Raw genomic sequence first — 24,587 nt, 5'->3', positions numbered from 1 at the left:
TCTGTTCCACCCAGATACCTTCCCTGGATGTATTTCCGGGAATATCCTCCCTCAGCTCGGCTGTAATGCTATCCATTATCAAAACACCACTCCCCCTCCTCTCTTGCCTCCCTTTCTATCCTTTCTGTAGCATTTGTGTCCTGGAACATTAAGCTGCCAGCCCTTCCCAACCCCAAGCCACATTTCTGTAATTGCTATGATATCCCAGTGCCATGTTACAAACATGCCCTGAGTTCACCTGCCTTTCCTGTTAGGACCTTTGCATTGAAACAAATGCAGTTTAATTTATTAGTCTTACCTTGTTCCTGCCTGCCCTGACTGTGTTTGTTTGACTTGCTTCTGTTCTCAACTGTACCAGTCTCCGATTGACCTCCTTGCTCACCATCTCCCTAGGTCTCTTGCCCCCCCAACCCCCACACACCTTAATAGTTTAAATCCTCCAAAGCTGCTCTAGCAAATTTCCCTACCAGTATATTAGTCTCCTTCCAATTTGGGTGCAATCCGTCCTCCTTGTACAGGTCACCTCTATCCCAAAAGAGACTCCAATGATCCAAAAATGTCATTCCTTCTACAATACACCAGTCCCATAGCCATGCATTCATCTGCTCTATCCTCCTATTCCTGTCCTCACTAGCTCGTAGCACTGGGAGTAATCCACATATTACTACTCTTGAGGACCTCCTTTTTAAATTCCTGCCTAACTCTGTCATCTCCTTTCAGAATCTCAACCTTTTCACTTCCTATGTTGTTGGTTCCAATGTGGACAATTACCTCTTGCTGGCCCCTCTCCCCTGTGAAAACATTCTGCATCCTTGATCCTGGCACCAGGGAAGCAACACTCCATTCTGATTTTTCGCTGCTGGCTACAGAAATGTCTGTCTGTACCTCGGACTAGAGAATCCCCTAACACAATTGATGTCTTGAAAACTGACGTACCCCTTGTTGCATTCGAGCCAGTCTCAATACCAGAAACTTGGCTATTGGTGCTACGTTCCCCATAGAATCCATCACCCCCTACATTTACCAAAACAGCATTCCTGTTTGAAATGGGTATAGCTGCAAAAGACTCCTGCACTAGCTGCCTTTCCTGGAGTTAGCCCATACATGTAACTGAATCTAAGACTTTACCCCTCTTTCCTCTCTTTCCCCCCCCCCCCCCCCCATTACTGCCATCCATCACGTACTGTTGCTGTTGCAAATTCCTCATTGCTTCTGATTAGATTCCCTACAGTGTGGAAACAGTTGGCCCAACTAGTCCACACTCTTACTCCGAAGAGTAACCCACCCAGACCCATTCCCCCTAACTAATGCACCTAATTCTGTGGGCAATTTAGCATGACCAATTCACCTAACCTGAACGTGTTTGGACTGTGGGAGGAAACGGGAGCACCCGGTGGAAACCCACACAGACATGTGGAGAATGTGTAAACTCCACACAGACAGTTGCCTGAGATTGGAATCGAACCTGGGTCCCTGGCGCTGTGAGGCAGCAGTGCTTCTCTAACCGATCCGCAACCAACAGCATTTTTGGCAGATATAATCCGCAGTAACCCTTAAACTCTCTTTAAACTCCCACATCGGACAAGAAACACATATCACTCTACTAAAACATAAGTGCCTTCTGTTTGGCACCATCTGTACCAATCAGAGTTCACTTGCCAATCAATCAGCACTCTCCTCTCATGCGATATACATTTTGATTTTGCCCTAAAATTGGCATTCTTGAAAATTGTCCTGTTGAGAGCAAGATGACAAATTATTTTGTCAGCAATTAACTCCTTATCTTGGTTTCCTAATGGAAGTTTGTGTGCATTGTGTTTGCTGTGTGTTTAGATCTTTGATCTATGCAGTGAATTCAGTTGAAGTGCCATTTTCCACTGAGAGGAGGTATGGCAAAAGATAAGGCAGTTGTCTGCTTCAGTTGAAAAACCCCCTCAATTTAATATGTATTAGAATAAAGCTTTAATTGAGAAGGAAAGGCTTGTGGGCTGTCTGGATAAATTAATACAGACAAATGTCTGGGTACAAATTTTGCAGATAGTATATCGTGTGCATACCTGTATTTCTAGATGTATATGTGCCCTGTCCTGTGTAGTTACTGCTGAGCTCCTGATAAACTGCTTCCAGTTAATTCCTCCACCTGTATTTCATTTCTCCATTGAAACTACTTTTTTCCACAATCATGCGAATCTCATCCTTTATCATTGGAGATTCCATACCTCCTATTCCTTTTTTATACTGTCCTTTGAAATTCAAATACTCTTGATAAGATTCCCCAATAGGGTCACTATCCAACTGTGTCGTTGGTGTATTTTAAGACTCTGTATTGTAGGAGCAGAAGAAGCAGGTTGTTCAACCAATCACACCTCTGCTATGCAGTGAGATCATCATTGATCTGACAATCCTCAACTCCACTTTTTTTTCTTTCTTATAATCCTCAATTCCAATACTGATCAAAGATCCAAATAAATCCTTGAGTATAACAATCCAGCCTCTGCAACCCTTTGACTTAAAGAATTTCGCAAATTTGCTACCCTTTTAAGAATTGAGAATTACTTCTCATCTCTGTCTTAAAAAGGCAAAGTTCTTTTTTCTGAGATTATGCCTTCTGGTCCATGTTTCTCCCAAGATGGGAGAAACTGCACCTACTTTGTCAAGTTACTAGGAATCTTTTTAAGTTTCATTAAGGTCACCCCTCATTCTCTCAACTCAAGAGTATAGGCTCAACTTTTCAAAACTGAGTCCCTTCAAGTCCAGGATCAGCCTAGCGAACCTTTTTCTGGGTTGCCATTGATGCCAATACAGTATATCTTTAGATAAAATGCCCAAACTTGATCACAGTGTTCCAGCTGGGGCCTGACTCATGTCTTGTATGTTTTTAATGAGACTTCCCTACTTTTATGCTGCAATTACTTTTGACATATAAACCAGCAAGCCTTTTGCCTTCCCCATTACCTGCTGAACCTGCGTGCTACTGTTTTGCAGTCTTTCCCCATTTAAATAATTAGCTCATTTTCTTCTGCTGAAGTGCATAACCATATTATATTTTTTTCAGTATATTCTTCTGCCACGTTTTGCTTCCCACTTATTTTTATCATTTGCAAATTTGAATATTGTCTTTTCATTTTACCCTTTCAAGTTATTAATATTATAAATAATTGAGACCCCAGCACTGATTTTTATGGCACTCCATTAGTTACAGGGTGCTGTTATTTTCTTTCCTGATTTATCCCCTTGTTTATTTAGTAAATTTTGAAATGTTATTAGTGTTGTCTACTGTAAAGACTGACTTGAAGTATTTATTTAACTCCCATGTCATTTCTCCCTATTAGTATTTTTCAACCTCATTCTCTAAAGTTCCTGTACTATGGCCCCCCCCATGTTTATCCATTGAAGGAATTTCTTGCTGTCCCTGATATTACTTGCAAGTTTCCTCAAAGGTCGTCTTCTCCCTCCTTTTGTCTTTATTTAGTCTTGGTTTTTAAAATACTTCCAGTCCCCTGGTTTACCACTAATCTACTCACTTTTTTTGTGCTGTCAATTCATCCATTTTGTTATGAATGCTGTGAGGATTCAACAAAAAGTCGACAATACTGCCTTTGAGATCTTTTTGCCTCCTCTGACTAAATTTGCAGGTGCAGTTTTGATGTTTTGACACTTATGCTGTTCAAGTGAAGATTGTGTCAACAATACTGCTTTGTTTCCTCAGAATTGGTGCTAATACCACATGGATCAAGCCTAATTTCTCCTACATCAACCTTGATCCATACATCTAATGGCTCTAACCTTATGTAAGTGATTCCAATTTGCTGTGGCTCAGGTCGTAATCCAGAGATGATGGATTTTCAGGTTCTGCTTTTTAATTTTTACTTCTGTCTCCCTCTAACTCCTTCTCTCAGACCACACTTTTTTTTTGTAAAAGGTCAGACCAATATCTCCCTTACTGAACTGCATTTACTCATGAAATTTCCAAACTTTGATTTTGTCTGCAGTTACCATCTTTTGTGCTTTGCAGGGCCGCATGTATTTTAGCTGACTGAAATTTTACAGCAGGGTTGGGCACTACTGTTTGGAGAATCATGTTTGAGCTAGTTATCTGATTAACTAACTGTAGCTGTCTGTCTTAATTTGTGCTTAAGACTGAATTAAACCTAACTTGAATAATAAATTGTAGTTAAATTCAGAGTGAAAACTCACCTAGGATTTAAAAAAAAATAAAATGCTCTCACTTTCCAAATTCTTATGATGCAGTCCTGTCATGTGCTGTTGTCATTGCTAGAAGTGCAGAGTGTGCATGTGTACTGGATGCTCCCAGACATCCTCTGGAAATGTCAGCCATGGAAGCGGGGAGGGGTGGAATGGAGGAGACCAGTCATAGAAAAGTTGCTCCATAAATAGAATTGGAGAATAGTGAGCATATCAACAATTATAGGAGAAAAATAGAGGGACAGTGAGCATTTAGGAAAGTAAATGTTGCCAGTGACTGAGTCATTGAAAAGATTGTTTGCCAAAACTGGGTAAGGGCAGTGGAGTGGAGGTGTTTGCTGGGAACAGACGGTGGCCTTTTGATGAAGTCTAAGGGAGAGGTGTCCTTTGCTGTGCTTGTCTGCTGCAGATGAGCTCATTTCCTTTTGAGATGGGGGTGAGGGGTGGGATTGTGCTGCAAATTATGTATGGGGGTGCTGCAAAGGAGAGAACGCCATTTGAAAGCTGTCAACGAAGTAGTACTCTGTGAACTGGACACATTGAATTCATTCCCTCAGTTATTTCTGGCAGATGAATGTGGCATTTCCAGCTAAAGACTGTACACATTCTGTACCATGAAAAGTGTAGCTAATGGAATTGTAATGGGGAGACAATGGCCTTAATGATATTATCACTACACAGTTAATCCAGAGATCCAGGTAATGTTCTGGGAATGTGGGTTGAAATCCTGATGTGGAGGAATTTGAATTCGGTGTAATCTGGAATCAAGAATCTAATGATGACCATGAATCAATTGTCAGAAAAAAACCATCTAGTGCTTTAAGTATGGAAACTGCTTCTTTACCTAGTCAGGCCTACATTTAATTCCATATCCACAGCAACTCTTACCTGGGCAATTAGGGATGGATAATAAACGCTGTCCTGGCCTGTGATGCCCAAATCCTGTGAATATAAAAAAAGGATATTATCACTTTGAAAATTTAAATCTGAGATGCAGTGTAAAGAGCAGTACCTCCCTGGTTTAAAATGGTCCAGCTTTGTGTGTATGCAATGGCAATGCATCAGCTATGAATTCACCAATTTGCAAAAGCTGTGTTTGAGATGATGGCTTTTTAAATAAGACAGTATCAGTTATTTTTGGAGGGGGGAGCAGTGTGGGGAACACCTTGTTTTTGATAACTTGTTTTATTTGTCTCGTAGCAATGTTAAATTCTGTCTCAGAAATTATGGTGAATAAGTTGAAAGGAGCCCCTGAAGCCCAACATGAAGCTTTTGAAAAAGTCTAAGAATAGCACTTGAAAAATAAATTATGTTGATCCCTCGCTGCTTACTCTGAAGAACGTGCCAGTCTCAGTAACACTGAGAACTCATTAAAAATGTGGCTGAAGCTAGTAGAGTAGTAAACCAGTGCCCGTATGTTCTGGGAATATGGGTTCAAATCCCACCATGGCTAATGGTGAAACTTTAAATTCAGTAAAAATCTGGAATAAAACTGAATCCACTAGTGATCATGTAACCATTGTCGATTGTCGTTTTTTCCAAAAGACCTCATCTAGTTCACCAAATTCCTTCATGGAAAGAAATCTGCACCTGCTCTGGTTTACACATAGCTCCATACCTGAACAATATGGTTGACTCTTAACTGTCCTTTGGAGAATTGGGTTTGGGCAATAAATGCTGGCATAGCTAGCAATGCCCTCCTCCAGACAACAAATTAAAAAGACAGATCCCCCGAGGCTGAATGTTTGGCCTTGAGGGCTTGGTGATACAGGTATTGCAATGTAGCTATATTGAATTTCTGTCAGGAGAGGCCTCCAGTGAGGTATGCAAGATGCACCCTACAGCTGAAAATTGCACGTGGAAATTTAAATGTATACTGTATAGCAGTTATTACAGCATGCTGTTCACATCAAAGACAGTCAAATGTTTAGTTTTCTTGATTCTTGTTTCCAAGAACAGTTTAATAAACTCCAGTTCTGCACTTGATATTTAACGCAAGACCAAAAGAAATAGGAACAGGTGTAGGCGTTTAGGCCTTTGAGCTTGCTCCACCATTCAATAGGATCATGGCTAATCCTATTCATCCTAATCATGACTAATCAGATGTTAAAGGGTTAATTTGTTTTGCTGACATGTAAGAAATTGGATGTCGGGGTTGCGTGGTGTTTTTGTCTTGCAGGAAGGATGTGACAATCTAATCATAGTCTGTAAATGTTGCAATTTAAGGAATTGCCTTATCTCTGTTTCAGGGAATAACTTACATTGTTCTTGAGTGGCATGTGACTGTGGGGAGTGGCAAGGGGTTGTCTCGCATGCATGACTGCCTGCAGTGTAAAACCTTGTATAAAGGGGGGATGATTCCCTTTTTCAAAGAGCCTCGCTTGACATGCTCCACAAATATCGTGAAATATTGTGATCCTCCAAAAGTTGATACTTGCTGAAATAAATCGTGGCTGTTCACAGAAGTTGGCATACTGCAGTTGCATCAAGTGTGCAAGAATCTTAAGAAGGGAACCTCACAATTCAACATGAGCATTAAACCCAATATTTATCGTTGACATTTTTCAGGCAATTTCTTAATCTGTACATGCAGTCTGTACACTCAATCTTGTATCTGATTTTGACGATGTCTACAAATTGATCAGTTGGTTTCCTTGATAATTGTTTCAGTGCTCAGCATTTTCAATGTACCTACATCTGAGTTATTCCTAATGTTGGGGTGAGGAATGAAAATCGACAAAATTTCCCACTCCGTTATTTTGAAATGTACACCATTCGTTTTGCAGCTGGGGTTGAAATAAAGATGGTGCTTCATTTTTCCAATTTTATTTCATGTAGAGGCAAGCTTTTGATGAGAATGCATTTTTTTTTTCCTTTTCACTGACATTGTACTAACCTTCATACTATACTTGGGACTCCCTGTAGTGTGGAACACTCAAAAGTGGGACTGTCTTGAACCTCAACATTTTCACTTAATCACCAACCAAGCAGTTTGATCAGAGTTTCTTAATTTCATCTCACTCTGTACAGAAATTTAAATGTTAGAATATTACTTCTACTTTTTCATTTTTGAATAAAGATTTGTACCAACCAATGAGAGAACCCTTGAGACAAATTAAGGGACTTGGCAATGGAATTTTCCCACAGTATTGCAATGCCACTTTTCTCTGTAAAAGTACCAGTCCATTTTAGAACAGAGTAATCTATAATAATTTTGGTACCTACGCAACAATCAAGGCATAGTCATGTTGAATCGCTAAAGTGAACATCTTAAACCACTGCCAAGGAGCCAAAAATTGAGCAGATCTCTGAAGATCCTGTGCAATCGTCAGTTTTGAAGAGAATGAAGATTTCTAAATAAATGTTCTAAGGATGGCTGTGTTATGGACTAGCAGTTAAGAACTGTGCCCATTGAGAGGGATAAAGGTGGTCATGCAAGCAAAAGCCTAAAATGCCAACACCACCACTCACTGTGACCGTATACGGGTGGTTCAATCAACAGTATATCAAAGGTGTATGTATTTTTATCCTCTTGTTGAAATTCCATCTCAAATACCATATATCTTCAGTACTCCAAATACTGTTTCAAACCATAAAGAGAGTTTGTTTGATTCAAAAGCTGGCAGAAAATTTTGTAATTTACTTTGAAAGAAGAATGCTAGCTCACTAATAATCCAGACCGAGCATTGTTTCCACCAGAACTGAGCAAGAGTTTAGACGGATATGTCAAATAATAGATCTACAGTTATGACAAGTTGGCATTATGATAAAATGTGAGCAGAGAAGAAATTAGTTAATGGAATCTAACAGAGTAGGAATAATGTGATAACTTGTCTAAAGAAACTATTTGGAAGATGGAATTGAAACTAAACACCAGAAATGGTGAAAATTAAAGTTATCAAAAAAATCCTGGAAACATGCATTTGAGATGGAAATAAGAGTACCAATGAGGTTTTTGAAGGAGTTGTTGAGGAACAGATACACAAAAGTGAGAATCATATTGTGGAATATGGTAAGATTATACCCACAATCAAAACAATGCAGAGTCCTTCAAGATTTAGATTCCCGAATGCCTGGATGAATAATGATGCTTGAATTTTTGGAAAGCTATTTGGGAGATGTACATCTGCCACTCATCATGCTTTTTGGGTATCCACTTGGCATTGATAGTTCCAACCAGAATAAATTCACTATCTGTCAGGCAGCTATAATGGCACGCTCTAGAAGTGGGAGTGTTACTTCAGGTGATTGTTGAAGCATTGTTGTTGTGACCCTTCCTTCCTGTTTGGACTGGGCAAATACTCTTACTCTGACAACCAGCTGAAAACATGAAGGAAATAAGATTGTGTGCATCTCCACCTCGCGTTCACCCCTCTTTCCCCCCCCCCCCCCCCCCCCCCCCCCCCCCCCCCCCCAATCCAATCTAGTTACAAATTGAATTTTTGAAAGAACATTATAAATGAATATTGCACCTGGATGAAATGGACAGCATCTTCTACTGAACAAACAAAAAAATCCAAAGAAAGGTGGATATGAAAAATCAGAAAAACAAATTGCTGGAAAATCTCAGGTCTGTCACCTTGCAGCGAAAACAGTTAACGTTTTGAGTCCGTTGACCCTCTTTTAGAACTGACTGAGTCACTGGACCTGAAACATTAACTTTGCTTTCTTTCCATAGATGCTGCCAGACCTACTGAGTCTTTCCAGCAATTTTTGTATTTTTAACACAATAATCTCTAGAGCAGAAAACATTGCATCTAGATATTGTTCATTATATTCTTAAGTGCAATAAAGCAACTCACAGCCTTTGAATGACTATTTTTAGTGCCATCGCTATTCAGGCTAGCACAGCTAACTTGCTTTTGTCTATACTCATTGACAGAGCGTTGCTTGTCAGAAGATTGAACTTGTATTTTCCTTCAACACCAGAACTAGTTGGGCAAAATATGTGTAGGGAGGTGGAATTTAATGTAAAGTTTTATGCATAAGGGGGAGAAATGAAAGCAAAGACTGAAGAAATAGTTTGAAAATTGTCAAAATGTTAATTCTGGATACATGGACTAAAATAGCTTGAACAGCTTTTCTTATCTGTAATTACCAAGAGTATGCCGTGGGATATTTTTGACCACTATTTAACATCTTTGAAAACGCATCACTCCTTCAGTGTTGCAATAAAGTTCTGAAGAAAGAAGTAATTAGCCTTATTTCACAGGTAGGTCAGCATTTTCCCATCCCTTATTGTCCTCACTAAGATGGTGGAGGGCTGCCATCTTAAACAAAATAGTCCTTTTGAGATATGTACTCAGTGCTGTAAGGAAGGAAGTTCCAAGATTTGGCCCCGTAACAGTGAAGGAATGACAATATAGTTCAAGTCAGGAAAGTGCATTGCTTGATTGGAGCTTCTAGGTTGTGGGATTCCACATGTCTGCTGCTTTTGTCCTTCCAAGTTGTTGAGGTCCCTGGTTTGAAAGGCGCTACAGTGATTTGCTGCAGTACATATTGTAGATGGTATTCTGCTGCCATCTTGCTTTGGTAATGGAGAGAGTGCATACTGAAGATGGTGGGCTTCTTAGATGTTGTACCTCTTGAGTATTGTTGGAGCTGCACTTCCCCATGCAAATGGGAAAGTCCATCATCCGCCTGACCTGTGCCTTATAGTTGGTGGACATCGAGAGTTGGGCCGTGAGTTACTTGCTGCAGAATTCCCACTCGCTGACCTTTTGTCCCTACAGTGTGTATATGGCTGGCCCTTATCAATAACTGGTCAATGGTGTTAGTGTTTCCAGAATGTTGTTAGTGTTGCCCTTTAATTAATTGTCCATCACTGTTCTTATTTAAATGTGACAGGATTGCAGAATTTAGATCTGTTCTGTAGTTAATGGAATTGCTTGACTCTACTTATCATATGCTGCTTCCACTGTTTGTTGCTCATACTTTGCATTGCATATGTAAGTGATAGAAACAGCCAAGCTAACACCTTTAGAAAATAGATTTATGTATTCACCATCTTGACACCCCTTAATTCTCTCATTATGCTTCAAAACAGCGGTAAATTGACTTTGTATGGAATTCCCCTTTTCTCTGCAGTGTTGCAAAGGAACATTTTCTGACTAGCCCTGTATTTTCAGATGGTGTGGAACTTAAAATGCTGCAGCTGTGGTAAACAAATTGGCAGAAAATGAACAGGTCTGAAGCAGAGTAAGGCAAGCATGAAGATGCATATCTTTTTATTGTATTTCCTAATTTGGTACACATCAATAAAATTTAAAGCATAAGGACTACTCTTACTCAATTACTTAATGTAATTTTGAAAATTTCTACTGACTGACTTGCTTTACCATACAGTTCTGGCACAGTCTTAGCTTTTCCCATTCATCTACTTTTGACGAAGCACTTCCATGTATCAGCAATTGAAGTTTCAAGAATGATTGATCTCTTGCTACCACTCTGCATTATTTGCAAAACTATTTGGTGTCACTTTACAGTTGTCTTGCAAAGGTTGTGGTGGCCAATCCAGAGGCAGCTCTTATAACTCCTGAACAGACATTTCCTTTGTCCTATCTGTAGAGGTATTGAAATTTTACAGATCGAACAATGGACTTGTATTGGCTGCAATTGGTAGCAAGAGAACTGCAATTGAGTGGTGGCTGAAATGTAAAAAATAGTTTTTATTGAAGCAAGGAAAGGCTAGACTGAACAGGACCCATTTTAGAACAGTAACGAAAGGACAGGTTGTAAGTGCAACTTGAATCCTTTTTAATGTTCTTGGATCATGCCACTTTGTTGATGAGTTTGGCTTCCTGCATCCTTTTGCTTATAAATAGTAAATGTGACCCCTGCAGAATTGGTCTATTAGGCTACTTTATTTTTTTTGCGACAGTAAAACCAAGCATTGTCACTTCCTGAAGTTGTGTTTATATGCTTGTTCAGGTTAGATAAAGCAATTTGATTGTGATTTGGTCTGTCTTCGTGCTGGTGCTTTTTTTATTCCCTTGCTTTAGGAGTTTCAGAAGCACTTGTAAAATCGAAGTACTTTGATTATTTTTATTGATAAAAACAATTGCTGAAGTCCACTATCATGTTGTATGCAGGCACAACATTATGACCTACAAATTGTAAGGTTAAAAACATCCTGTAAGTACATTAGAGCTCTTTCTTTCTATTTTCCAGTTCTGTTGAACCGCGTCTTTCATTCCAGCAATAACAACAAAATCATCCTGCTAAGTGCTCTGGATCTTATTGTTTTTGTTTTAAAGGGATAGAGTGCAAGAAAAGGAAGAACAGTTGATGGAAGAAAGGAAAAAAAGAAAAGACGATAAGAAGAAAAAGGAAGCCGCTTTGAAGAAGGTACTGTATTTCTGAGATAACAGCATAACATTCAAATGGACTTCACCCTTTGTATAGTGTTTGAAATAAAAGTGCATTATTGTGGGGTGGACAATGAAAGATGCAACTGCCTGTGTTGAAGTGATCTTCTATTGAAAAACTTTGAAATTTTAATCCATGCAGTATTCAGTACCTCTAAAATTCTTCTGTTAACTTAGAGCAAAATTTCAGTGTTTCGTTGAGAAATCGTTAGGGTTAGAGCAATATACACTTGCCCCTCACACCAGTGCTTGATTTTGTCAATCAAGGATGCCTAAACCCACCAATTAATAACTCCATCAAAGTGTGGGAATCTAAATATTTAGGATGCTCAATGTAATGTACCTTTTGTAGGAAACAGATTCTTGGCCATGAATCTGGAAGATTTTTAAAAATAATTTAAAGGATAATCTTTAAATAGTTTAAAGTACACTGTGTATTGCAAATGTCTCCTTCCAAAAACACTTGGTGCCATAACATGACCGCATATTCACAACTCTTTTACTCATATTTGAGATGTTTTTATTCAAATTGTTTGTACTGTTCATTTTGATATTTTCGTGGTGAATCTCTAGTTGCTGTTCTGACTCGACGCAGAGTTGTCTGATCATAAAAGTATTATAAAAGATACTTGAAACAGCACACAGTGATGCAAGCAATCTACTTTAAGGAAAGCTGGCCAGTTCACAATCCAGTTGTATATTACATTTGTCAAGTTAGATCCAAGTTGCCATATCATAACTTTTCCAAAACTCTTAACATCTTACATTAGCCACTAGTAAAGGTTGCTTTCATATTGCCTTTCATAATCACAGGCTATTCAAAAATGCTTTATAGCCAATAAAATACTTTTGAAATAGTGGTCATTGTTGTAGCATAGTATTTAAAAATCTTTTCATCATGCTATTATTAGATGCAACTGCATGGTTATTTCTAAGTTTATAGTGAGCTTTAAGGCACTCTACCTCTATTCGAAAAGTTGATACACTTGTCCTTGGAGCTGATGGATTTATCTACCAGTAGGTCAGTAGTACACTGGAGCAGAAATCTCCCATCTTTATAGAATAGCAGATATACTCCTAGGATGACAAAACTGATGTACAAAAAGAGACTGGATCAGCTAGGTCTATATATAAGGAGAAAGTGAGGTCTGCAGATGCTGGATGTCAGAGCTGAAAATGTGTTGCTGGAAAAGCGCAGCAGGTCAGGCAGCATCCAAGGGACGGGAGATTCGACGTTTCGGGCATAAGCCCTTCTTCAGGAATCTTCGTTTCGGGCATAAGCCCTTCTTCAGGAATCTTCGACATTTCGGGCATAAGCCCTTTAGGAATTAGGTTCCTGAAGAAGGGCTTATGTCCGAAACGTCGAATCTCCTGTTCCTTGGATGCTGCCTGACCTGCTGCGCTTTTCCAGCAACACATTTTTAGCTAGGTATATATTTACTTGAGTTCAGAAGAATGAGGGGGGATTCTCATAGAAACCTATAAAATTCTGACAGGACTAGACAGGGTAAATGCAAGAAGGATGTTCCCAATGACTCTGGGAGTTCACTTTCTTAAGAATATAAGATGGGCCATTTAAGACTAAGCTGAGGAGAAATTTCTTCAACAAATCACTGAGTGGTAAGCCTGGGAAGTTCTCTACCACAGAAAGTGGTTGAGACCAAAATATTAAATGTTTTAAAGGAGATTATATATAGCCCTTAAGGCTAAAGGGATCCAAGGGTGTGGGGTGAAAGCCTAAACAGGATTCTGAGTTGGATGATCAGCCACAATCATGTTTAAAATTGGAGCAGGTTTGAAGGGCCGAATGGCTTGTACTAGGTGTCTATAGACCTTGGAAAGTTTGAATTTATTTTGGACATGTTCTAGAAATTAGTTGTTTAGAAGCTTTGAACTCCAAAATAGGATACTTTGTCCAAGTTGGGGCCTAAGGAGAGTCTGGCAAAGTTTGTTTAAAAGTTCCTTTCTGAAGAATGATCTGCATGCATGCCTTTCCTGTCATGTTGGCTACCTATTTTTCCAGTTTGTGTCGAATGAGGATAATGGTTGCTGTATCAAAAGTTGCATCTGAGTAGTTGCCCACCTTTAATGGCACTTTTTGTATAGCGAATATATGGGATCTCATTTGCATAGGTTGAAGGCTGAGAATGCATCTGATGGGCACCTCCCTATTCATATTTTGCTGGAAACATAATACTATGAAACATTTTTGTTTTGGAATTGTTTTAATCGATCAGTAATTGTAGTATTTAAGTTTTTATAGTAAATGTTTTTTTTCACTGATTTTTGAAATTTTGTGGGATATTTTCCACAGTGTAATCCATTGTGCAGTTATTTGGTGATCTTTAGGTGTAAGATTTCATTTCAAACTGACAGACTTTCTTTTGTTGCAGGCAATTGAACAAAAAAATAAAGGTAAGATGACATTTGTTGCTCAGCTATTGTATGTTTCCTTGTGTGTTTGGTGGTGTTACCATTTAACGTTATTTTTTGATTTAAATAGAAAAGGCAGTGAATGCATCATTGCAATGCTTCCTTTATATAGTGTAATGGTTCGCAACAAGCTTAAAATGTTGGTTCAGTGTTAACCTGTTGCTTTTGGGAAATGGGGATGAAGAGATGGCAGGGAGTGTATTGGAGGATATCAGCAAATGAGATTGGGATTAGTGTTTTATCTTGGTGTCTTATCTTTATCTGATTGTTTTACTTTGGAGTTAAGTCATCATAATCAGGTGATGGGAAAGCATTTAAAAGTTTAATTACCACAGACTTTATACACACTAGTGCTTTTTGGAAAAAAATCTATTCATTAAAGCATCAGGCCTATAGTGAAAAGACTGCAACTCAAGTTATTTCACTGTACTGTGTGCTCAGTACAAAATATTGGTTAGTTTGCTTTCTTCAGAGTGACATGCTGTTGAAGGGTTTTGGTTGAAGTTGTTTTTCTTTTGAAGTTCATACTAATTTTTAAGTGTTTCTTTCTCACTCCAATATAGTATGTAGAGAAAACAATTATGCTATAATATTTTCTTTTTGTTAAACCATTTATTTCAGCAGGCTCATTTATACTGTTCCTGTCTTTGACCAATGCCAGCCATTTCTGTGATGTGGAGAAACTATTGCAATTGCATTGATTTAAATGCTTGAAGACTCCAGGCTGCAATGATGTGCCTTTGGAATGGAGGGACGTTGATTAAGACAATTCAGAAACTTAAAGCAGATATTGAGATATTGCTTATTTGGAGCCAATGAAAGTCACCAAATGTAGGGTGCTATATGGCAGAGGTTTGGATGAGTGCAAATTTATGTCGAATGGAGGATTGTGAATCTTCTAGGAGAGCAATAGATTAGTCCAGTCTAGGAGCAAAAAAAAAATCAAAAGTGAGGATTTCAGCAGGTGAGCTGAGGCCGGATAGGAATAGTGATGTTGAGAGGTAGAAATGAACAGTCTTCTTGTGGAACAGTCAGAATCTTCCCTTTTGCTCAAATACAACATCTATGTTGTCTGTTACTTAACATAGTTGAAAGGGGTGGGAGAGGTAATTGTGAACCAAGGACCATTTATTTCAACCTTTTCAATCTTTAGTTGGAGAAAATATTGTTCATTCTTTGTTGAATATCAAAATCATTACGACAAATCAAACACAGTGAAGGAATTGAGAGAAGTAATAGTGAGTCAGAGTTGACTGTTATTTCCATTAGTATGGAACCCAATATGTTCGCAGCAGGTATCACCATGCGGTAGGTGAGAAACATAAAGGGACCATGAATAAATTTTTGGAGAACACTTGATGTGGTGATGCAGAAATCTGAACAATAGCCACTATAGATGTTCTCTGACTAGAGGCTAAGGAAGGATGGAATTAAGTCTCTAGCAACTCCATTACCAGCTAAGCATTGGTGGAGGAAAACTAAAGGAGGATGGTATGGTTCAAAAGTGTCAAAGGTGGCTCATGTAGACAGTGATTAGAAGAATAGTTGATTGTGGTCATCTCTTTTACTCCTAATTCTTGCACGTGCCTTGATAAATGCTTGAATACTGTTGAAACTGCTTGACACCATCAAGGAACAAACAGCCTGCTTGATTGGCACCACGTCCACAAGTGTTCCTCCGCCCCTCCCCCCCCAACCTTAGAAGTTTACCAAAGATCCTTAGACAGCACCTTCCAAATCCTCCACAACTCCTATCTAAAATGAAAAGGGTAGCCAGTATGTGGGGACACCATAACCTGCAAGTTTCCCTTCAAACCATTCACCGCCTTGATTTGGAAATATATTGTTGGTCCTTCACTGTCACTGGGTCAAAATCCTAGAATTGCTGCTTGATCCACAATGCTGTTTAATGTACAACATGTGGATTGCAGCAGCTCAGGAAAGTAACTCACCACCCACCACCATCTCAAGGCAAATGCTGGCCAAACAGCCACACCATATCCCACAAGTAAATTTTAAGAAGTTCAAATTCATGACTTGAGCACCTTTACTTTGATTCTGGATGTCAGTTTTGCTCACTGAGCTGGAAGGTTCATTGTTGTAGTTCTGTTCGCCGAGCTGGGAGTTTTTGTTGCAAACGTTTCGTCCCCTTTCTAGGTGACATCCTCAGTGCTTGGGAGCCTCCTGTGCAGCGCTTCTGTGCTGATTCCTTCGGCATTTATAGTGGTTTGAATCTGCCGCTTCCGGTTGTCAGTTGCTGTCCGCTGCAGTGGCTGGTATATAGGGTCTAGGTCGATGTGTCTGTTGATAGAATTTGTGGATGAGTGCTATGCCTCTAGGAATTCCCTGGCTACGCCTCTAGGAATTCCCTGGCTATGCCTCTAGGAATTCCCTGGCTGCAAATTTACTAATCTATCCACCTATGCCTGTGTGTAAGTCATTTATAAAAATGACAAACAGCAGTGGTTCCAAAACAGATCCTTGTGGCACACCACTAGTAAATGGACTCCAGGCTGAATATTTTCCATCAACCACCACTTGCTGCCTTCTTTCAGAAAGCCAGTTTCTAATCCAAACTACTAAATCACTCTCAATTCCATGCCTCTGCATTTTCTTCAACAGCCTACCATGTGGAACTTTATCAAAGGCTTTACTGAAGTCCATGTATACCACGTCAACTGCCCTACCCGCATCTACATGCTTGGTCACCTTCTCAAAAAACTTAGAGGTTTGTGAGACATGACCTGCTCTTGACGAAACCATGTTGACTATCTGAAATCAAATTGTTGCTTGCTAGATGATTATAAATCTTATCTCTTATACTCCTCTCCAAAACCTTTCCTTCAACAGAAGTAAGGCACACTGGTCTATAATTACCTATGTCATCTCTACTGCCCTCCTTGAACAAAGGCACAGCATTTGCAATCCTCCAGTCCTCTGGTACTAAACCTGTAGACAATGACGAGTCAAATATCAAAGCCAAAGGCTCTGCTATCTCCTCCCGAGCTTCCCAGAGAATCATCTCATGATGAGCCATCTGGCCCAGGTGACTTATCTACTTTCACTCCTTGTAGAATTGATAACATCTGTTTGTAACTAACCTCGATCCTTTCTAGTCCAATATCTTGTACCTCATTCTTCTCCTCTACAATATTCTCCTTTTCCTGAGTGAAAACCGATGAGAAATGTTCGTTTAGCACCCCTCCGATCTCCACAGGTCCACGCTCAACTTCCCACTTCTGTCTTTGAATGACCCTATTCCTACCTTTAATCATTCTTTTTATTCCTCTCATACCTATAGAAAGCTTTAGGGTTCTCCTTTATTCTGTTTGTTAAAGACTGCTAGTGTCCTCTCCTCCTCTTAACACTCTCTTTACATCCTTCCTAGCTGATCTGTAACTCCATCATCTCATTTGAACCATCTTGCCTCATCAGCACGTAAGCCTCTTTCTTCTTCATAGCAAGAGATGCAATTTCTGTGGTAAACCATGGTTTCCTTCCTTATCACTTCCTGCCTGCCTGACAGGGACATACCTGCCAAGGGCACTCAATATATGTTCCTTAAACCAGCCTCACATTTCCATTGTCTGCATCCCCTGCATTTTGCTACCCCATTCTATGCATCCAAATTCTTGCCTAATCGCATTATAATTGCCCTTACCCCATCGATAACTGTTGTCTTGTGGCATGTACCTATCTCTTTCCATCGCTAAACTAAACTTAACTGAATCTGCCTCCTAAGTGCTCACTTACAACTAAATCAAACACATAGCCTGGTTCATTACCAAGCACCGGATCCAGGGGTGCCTCCCCTCTTGTCGACCCTTTGACGTATTGTGTCAGTACAGGAATACTAGAGTTGTAACATTTCCAGTCAAGGAAGTTAAAGTCCCCCATAATGGTCTTTCACTCCTATCCAGAATAATTTTGCCAATCCTCTGTTCCACCTCCTTGGATCTCTTTGGAGTCCTATATTTAAAAAATACTCCAAGCAGTGTGACCTCTCCTTTCTTGTTTCTAACCTCAGCCCACAATACCTCAGTCGATGAGTCCTCGTCAAAAGTTCTCTCAGCCATGGTTATCCTAGACCATCAAGGACACACCTCCCCCTCTTTTACCACCTTACCTGTTCTTAATGAAAGATCTAAATCTGGAACCTGCAACATCTATTCCTCACCCTGCTGTATCCATGTCTCCAAAATGGCTACAACATTGAAGTCTCACGTACCTATCCATGCTGCAAGCTCACTAACCTTATTTCGGATACTTCTGACATTGAAGTAGACACACTAGTTTGCTGTCTGCCAGCACATTCCTGTCCTGAAATCCTGTCCCTGTACTTCCTACTCTCATCCTCCTGTGCACTGCAACTTCACCTCTGGTTTCCACCGCCCCGCTGAGCTAGTTTAAATCCACCCGAATAGCACCAGCAAATTTCCCACCCAGGATATTAGTACCCTCTGGTTCAAATGAAGACTGTCCTCTTTGTACAGGTCCCACCTTCCCTAGAATGAGTTCCAATTATCCAAGTACCTGAAACCCTCAGAGATGACCACACCACTGAGCATCAAGCCATTGTCTCCAACACCGTGTCTGACCTCATTTCCTTCGGATGCCTCCGCGCCATCCACCCCCCACAGCTTCCAACCTCAGTCTCCCAACCCTGGGCAGCCCATTTCTACTTACGCCCCAAAATCCACAAGGAGGACTGTCCTGGCAGGAACATTGTGTCAGCATGCTCCTGCCCCACTGAACGTATGAGCTTATTTCCTCCTACCTTGACTCCATCCTTACTCCTCTGGTTCACTCCCTCCCACCTACATCCGGGATTCCTCTGATGCCCTGCGACACATTGACAGCTTTCAATTCGCAGGCCCTAACCACCACCTAATCACCATGGATGTGCAATCTCTTTACACCTCCATCCTACACCAAGGCGGCTTGAAAGCTCTTCGTTTCTTTCTCAAAAAGAGGCCCGAACAACTCCATCCACCACCACTCTCTTCCGCCTGACTGAACTTGTTCTCTCTCTCTCTCTCTCTCTCTCAACAACTTCTCCTTCAACTCATCCCATTTTCTCCAAATCAAAGATGTAGCAATGGGTACCTGCATGGGACCTTTTCATGGGGTATGTGGGTCTCCTCCCACAACTGCTTTATCGGTACATCAGTGACTATTTCAGTGCGGCTTCATGCTCTCGTCCTGACCTGGAAAAATTCATAAACTTCGTTTCCAGTTTCCATCCCTTCGTCACCTTCAACTGGTCCATCTCCGACATTTGGCTTCCTTTCCTTGACCTTTCTATCTTCATTTCCGGCAATAGTCTATCCACTAATATCCATTACAAGCCCACTGACTCCCACAGCAGCTGTTCTCACCCTATGTCCTGTAAGGACTCTATCCCTTTCTCTCAGCTCTTTTGCTTCCGCTGCAAATAGGAGCTTTGACAAAGGGTCAGTTAGACTCGAAACGTCAGTTCTTTTCTCTCCTTACAGATGCTGCCAGACCTGCTGAGATTTTCCAGCATTTTCTCTTTTGGTTTCGGATTCCAGCATCTGCAGTAATTTGCTTTTACCTGAAACCCCCTCTCCTGCACCATCCTTGCAGCCACATGTACAGCTGATATCTCTCCCTATTCCTTGCCTCACTATCATGTGGCATGGGTAACAAACCAGAGATAACTCAGCTTCCACCCTAGCTCCCTGAAATCCTCCCTTACATCCCTATCCCTCTTTCTACCTATGTTGGTACCTATGTGGACCACTACTTGTCTCCCCTCAGGACCCCAAAGGTAAAATTAGAGACATCACTGACCCTGGCACTTGAGAGGCAACACACCAACCGTGTGTCTTGTTCGTTCCCAACAAGCCTTCTATCTGAGCCTTTAACTATTGAGTCTCCAATGACCAACACTCTCCTCCTTTCCCTCCTTGCCTTCTGTGTAACAGGGGCAGGCTCTGTGCCTGAGACCTGGACCCCACTGCATACCCTTGCTAAGTCGTCCCTCTCAACAGTATCCAAAACGGTATGCATGTTTTTCGGGGGAACGACCACAGGGGATCCCTCCGCTTACTGTATTTTTCCCCTTCGAATAGTGACCCAGCTTTCTTCATGCCTAGGAATAACTACTTCCCTGTAACTCTTACCTGTCACTGCCTCTGCCTCCTGAATGATCCGAAGTTCATCCAGCTCCCGCTTCAGTTCCCTAATACAGTTTTGGAGGAGGGAGAGTTCAGTGTACTTCCTGCAGATATGCTTGGATGGCACTAATGGCGTCCCCACCTCATACATCATGCAGGAGGAACATTGCTCTCCCTGCACTGTCATCCCTGCTAGTCCCCTTATCACAAAGTAAAAAAGAAGAGCTGCTTAGCTGATTTGTCCCTAGTCTTTTGCTGCTGCTGCTAAAAAAAATTATCTCTGCACACAATTTATAACTATGGGTTTTGAATGGTATTCCAATAGCTATTGTCTGTTTTGAGAACCTTTTTCTTCCATGGTTCCTGCCTCCCCCTCCAGAAAATCCAAGGGTATTGTGCGAAACAGGCTAATGCCAAATGATGTATCTTGTGGATTTTTGCTGTCTGCACTGCCAAGTATTTTGAAGAACTTGCTGTGAAACCTTTTTCATTGAAAATGTTCGAGGAGAAGCTATCAATGTTTAGGATGGCAGGAGAAACAGCAGATTATCGCTGATTGAACTGTATGTGTGTTAAAACGAGTAAAAGAAAGATTTGCATTGAAATGTTTTTCTCATCAAGGAGGTTTCAAACTATCTTGCAACCAATTAAATGTAATTCCTGCAGTAATAAAGTTCATGGTCAAAAAAGCTGACTTCGTATTGAAAGAACTAGAACACAAGCATGTAAAACCTTGAGCCTTTCAATGTCTTGGTAGACCATGTCTGGAACACTTTAACTGTTTATGGCCAAAGCACTTTACTAGATATATGTTGCCCTTGAAGCAAGTGCAGTGCAGGTTTACCAGCATGATGTTTGCACTCAAAGGAGAAAATAAACAAATTTCACTTGTATTCCCTGGAATTTTAGAATGGTAAGAAGTGGCTTGCTCAAAGTTTTCAACACATTAAGGGCAGCAGATAGAAAATATTTTCCAATTAGTTCGTGAATTGAGGACTAGTGATTTTAGTCAATAAATTCGAATCAATCCTTGCAGGAATGAGTTGAGTATTCTAAATTCAAATTGTAGAAGTTTGGAATTTTTTCTCTAAATTAGAATTAATATTGGATCAAAAATAAGCAGTCAATCAGAAATGGATTGTTCTTACTGTCCAGAGGTTTTAAGGGACAGGAGACAAAGGTGGCCATATGGAGATTGGTTGTAGTTCGAATGTGAATGTATTTAATTGACAGAACAGGCTCATAGGATTTAATGACCTACTGTTCCTGTGTTGAAAAGTTAGGTTTTTTTTATTAGGAAACCAAGAACAAACACTTGTGAAATTTCAGCTAATGAATCTTAAGTCAACCATGATTTTTTTCATTAATGGAATTTGTGTCACAGATTTGGCCAGTATTTATTACCCATCCCAAATTACCCTTGAGAATGGGGTATAGATATGCAGGATGTAAACACTGATAATAAAATATTGCTGATATAGTTCTGAGTTAGTATTGACTTAGAGGGGAATTGGCAGGTGGTGGTATTCCCAAATATGTGTTGCTCCTTCTACTTTTAGCTGGTAGAGTTTGGAGGTTTGGAATGTGTTGTCACCACAGGAAAGGACATCACCAACCCAAAGAAACCCCAAACATATAAATAGAAAGCAGGAAACACCAGCAGTGCTTTGTCCAGAGGCTCACTGAAGATGTTACCTAGTATGGTGACGAACTGTCTGAAAATGAACCTTCCAGCTCAGCGAGCAAACTTCCAGAACCTCAACCTGAGCTACAAATCTTCTCAAAAAAAAAAGCAAATAGAATTTTGACCTTTTATTGCTAAAGTAGTAGAGTATAATAGTTGGGAAGTATTGCTGCAACTTTACACGGCATTAGTGAAACTGCAACTGGAGTATTGTGTACAATTTTGATCCCCTTATTGGTGAAGGGATGTCATTGTATTGGAGGTAGTTCAGACGTTCACAAAATTGATTCCAGAGGTGATGTCTTTTCTTGAGAATGAGCAGTTTAGGCCGATGTTCTTTGAAGTTTAGAAGAACGAGAGGAGATCTAATTCAAGTATATAAGATGCTAAAGGGGATTGACAAAGCTGTGGAAAGGATGTTTCCTTGTGGGGTCATAGGTTTAGGATAAGGTGTAGTAGATTTAAAAACCGAGAAATTGCTTTTCTCAAAGGGTTGTGAATCTGCAGAATTCACAACCCCAGAGTGAATTTAAGAAAGAGATAGACATGGTGGTAAGTAATAGACTGACGGGTATTGGGCAAGAAAGTGAAGATGAGGCTGAGATGAGATCAGCCAGTTCTGAAGAAGGGTCATTGGACCCATACATGAATTCTGCAGATACTGCCAGGTCTATTGAGTTTCTCCATCTATTTCTATTTTTGTTGAATGACATCAGCCATGATTAAACCAAGTGATGGAGCAGGCTCAAGGGCCGGAATTGCCTGCTTCTGTTCCATGTTGTATTGAAGATGGTGAACAAACACTGGGGATCCGGGAGGTCAGTTACTTGTTGCAGATTTCACATCCTCTGACCTGTTCTTGTAGCAGTGGTATTTATGTGGTTGGTGCAATTCCGTTTCGGGTCAGTGGTAGCCCCAAGATGTTGCTAATGGAGGATTCAGCATTGATAATGCTTTTGAATTTCAAGGGATTATGGTTGGATTCTTTATAGTTGGGAATGGTCTTTGCCTGACATGTGTAGTGCGAATATTACTTGTCACTTGTCAGCTCACGTTTGAATTTTGTCTGGTACGTTTGGGCATGGACTGTTTCAATATCTGAGATGTTGTGAATGGTGTTGAACATTGAAATCACCAGCAAATACCCCCACCGTGACCTTGTAATGGAGGAAAGGTCAGTGATGAAGCAGCTGAAGATGTTTAGACCTTGGTCACTGCTTTGAGGAATACCTATGATGTCTTTTGGTTGGCGTGATTCATTTTCAGTGGCCAAAACAATGTTCCTTTATGCTAGATATGACTGTAACCAATGGAGAGTTTTTCATTGATTTCAGTTTTGCTGGGGCTTGTACTAGTTTGGAAAGCCTGACTTTATAACCTGGTCATATGCTACATATTTCAGTTTAAATTTCACTTTTATCCATTTCTGCATAATTTTCCAAAGATTTCTGTGACATCTACTTAAAGAGGACACAAGTTTCTTTCCTTCTACTTTATTGCAGTTTTCATATTTGGTTCTGTTTAGGCTATTGGAGCCATTGGCATTTTTAGAAGCTCTGTGAAAGATCATACTATGAGAGCAATTATTCCCTCCTGTATAGCAACAGTTCAGCATCCTCAAGAATTAAAGAACAGTTGTTAGAAATCTTCTTCCTATCAGAAGGTCTCCTTCCTATCCAAAGGATGTTGTGAAACTTGAAAGGGTTAGGAAAAGATTTGTGAGGAACTTGCCAGGGTTGGAGAATTTGAGCTAAAGGGAGAGGCTGTATGGGCTGGGGCTGTTTTCCCTGGAGCATCAGATGCTCAGGGGTAACTTTATCGAGGTTTATATAATCAAGAGGGGCCTGGATAGAATAAATAGGCAGTCTTTTCCCTGGGGTGGGTAGTCCAGAACTAGAGGGCATAGGTTTAGGGTGGGAGGGGAAAGATCCAAAAGAGACCTAAGGGGCACCGTTTTCATGCAGAGGGTGTTACATGTATGGAATGAGCTGCCAGAGGAAGTAGTGGAGGCTGGTACAATTGCAACATTTAAAAGGCATCTTGATGGAAAAATGAATAGGAAGGGTTTGGAGGGATTTGGACCAACTGCTGGCAAATGAGACTAGATTAGGTTGGGATCACTGGTCGGCATGGACGAGTTAACTCTGTGACTCTAAATCTTGTAATTCTAATTGCAGTCAGACTGAGGGCATGACTAGGTAACAGTAATGGATATTTGTAATATCCTGTCCTCTGAATGGGACAGATAGTATCTGAATAGGAAGTCAAAAGGAAAAAGTACATAACATTTGAAGACTGTATGTGTCTAATTTTGAGAAAAAGTGCAAATTTTCATACTTTTTTCTGTCAGCAGCTTTCATTGCTATGCAAAGTTTCCCTAATATTAGTGACCGACATCTGTTTCTGACATGTGCTAAATGGAATGTGGTGGTGCTCCACTCGGATTGCTGCCACCTCTCCTCTATTTTCAGAAAAGTAAAAAGCATTAAAAAGTCTTTTCAATCAATTTTATGAGCTTTGTGTAACTATAACGCACGCATCATGTGTCCTGTGCATTTGGAATGTGAATAAGCTAATATGGTATTCTTCCCTTTCTCCTGTAACCATTACCACAAATTAACTTTTTGTTTCTGTTTTATCAGAACCTATACTCAAAATTACTGCAGTTCTGATGTCTGTTGATAATAGGAAAGAGCCCTTGTATATTTCAATGATATTCAAAGCTCCAGCTGAGTAGTTAATGATCTTGGCAAATGC

The 24,587-nt window shown here is 40.2% G+C and overlaps 1 protein-coding gene across 8 annotated transcripts in view; it reads left to right on the top strand.

The window, feature by feature from the left end:
• The window catches only part of LOC132825456 (trinucleotide repeat-containing gene 6A protein-like), a 190,518-nt gene that overhangs the window by 37,980 nt on the left and 127,951 nt on the right, over positions 1–24,587 (top strand). For all 8 annotated transcript variants that reach the window (XM_060840748.1, XM_060840747.1, XM_060840741.1 and 5 more), the window contains exons 3-4: positions 11,463–11,553; positions 13,967–13,988. In XM_060840748.1, coding sequence (XP_060696731.1) covers positions 11,463–11,553; positions 13,967–13,988 — 113 coding nt within the window. The remainder of the gene's footprint in view (positions 1–11,462; positions 11,554–13,966; positions 13,989–24,587) is intronic.

This window comes from Hemiscyllium ocellatum, chromosome 20 (assembly GCF_020745735.1).
Source record: "Hemiscyllium ocellatum isolate sHemOce1 chromosome 20, sHemOce1.pat.X.cur, whole genome shotgun sequence".
NCBI classification, from domain to species: Eukaryota; Metazoa; Chordata; class Chondrichthyes; order Orectolobiformes; family Hemiscylliidae; genus Hemiscyllium; species Hemiscyllium ocellatum.
This window is presented reverse-complemented; position numbering and strand designations above follow the sequence as displayed.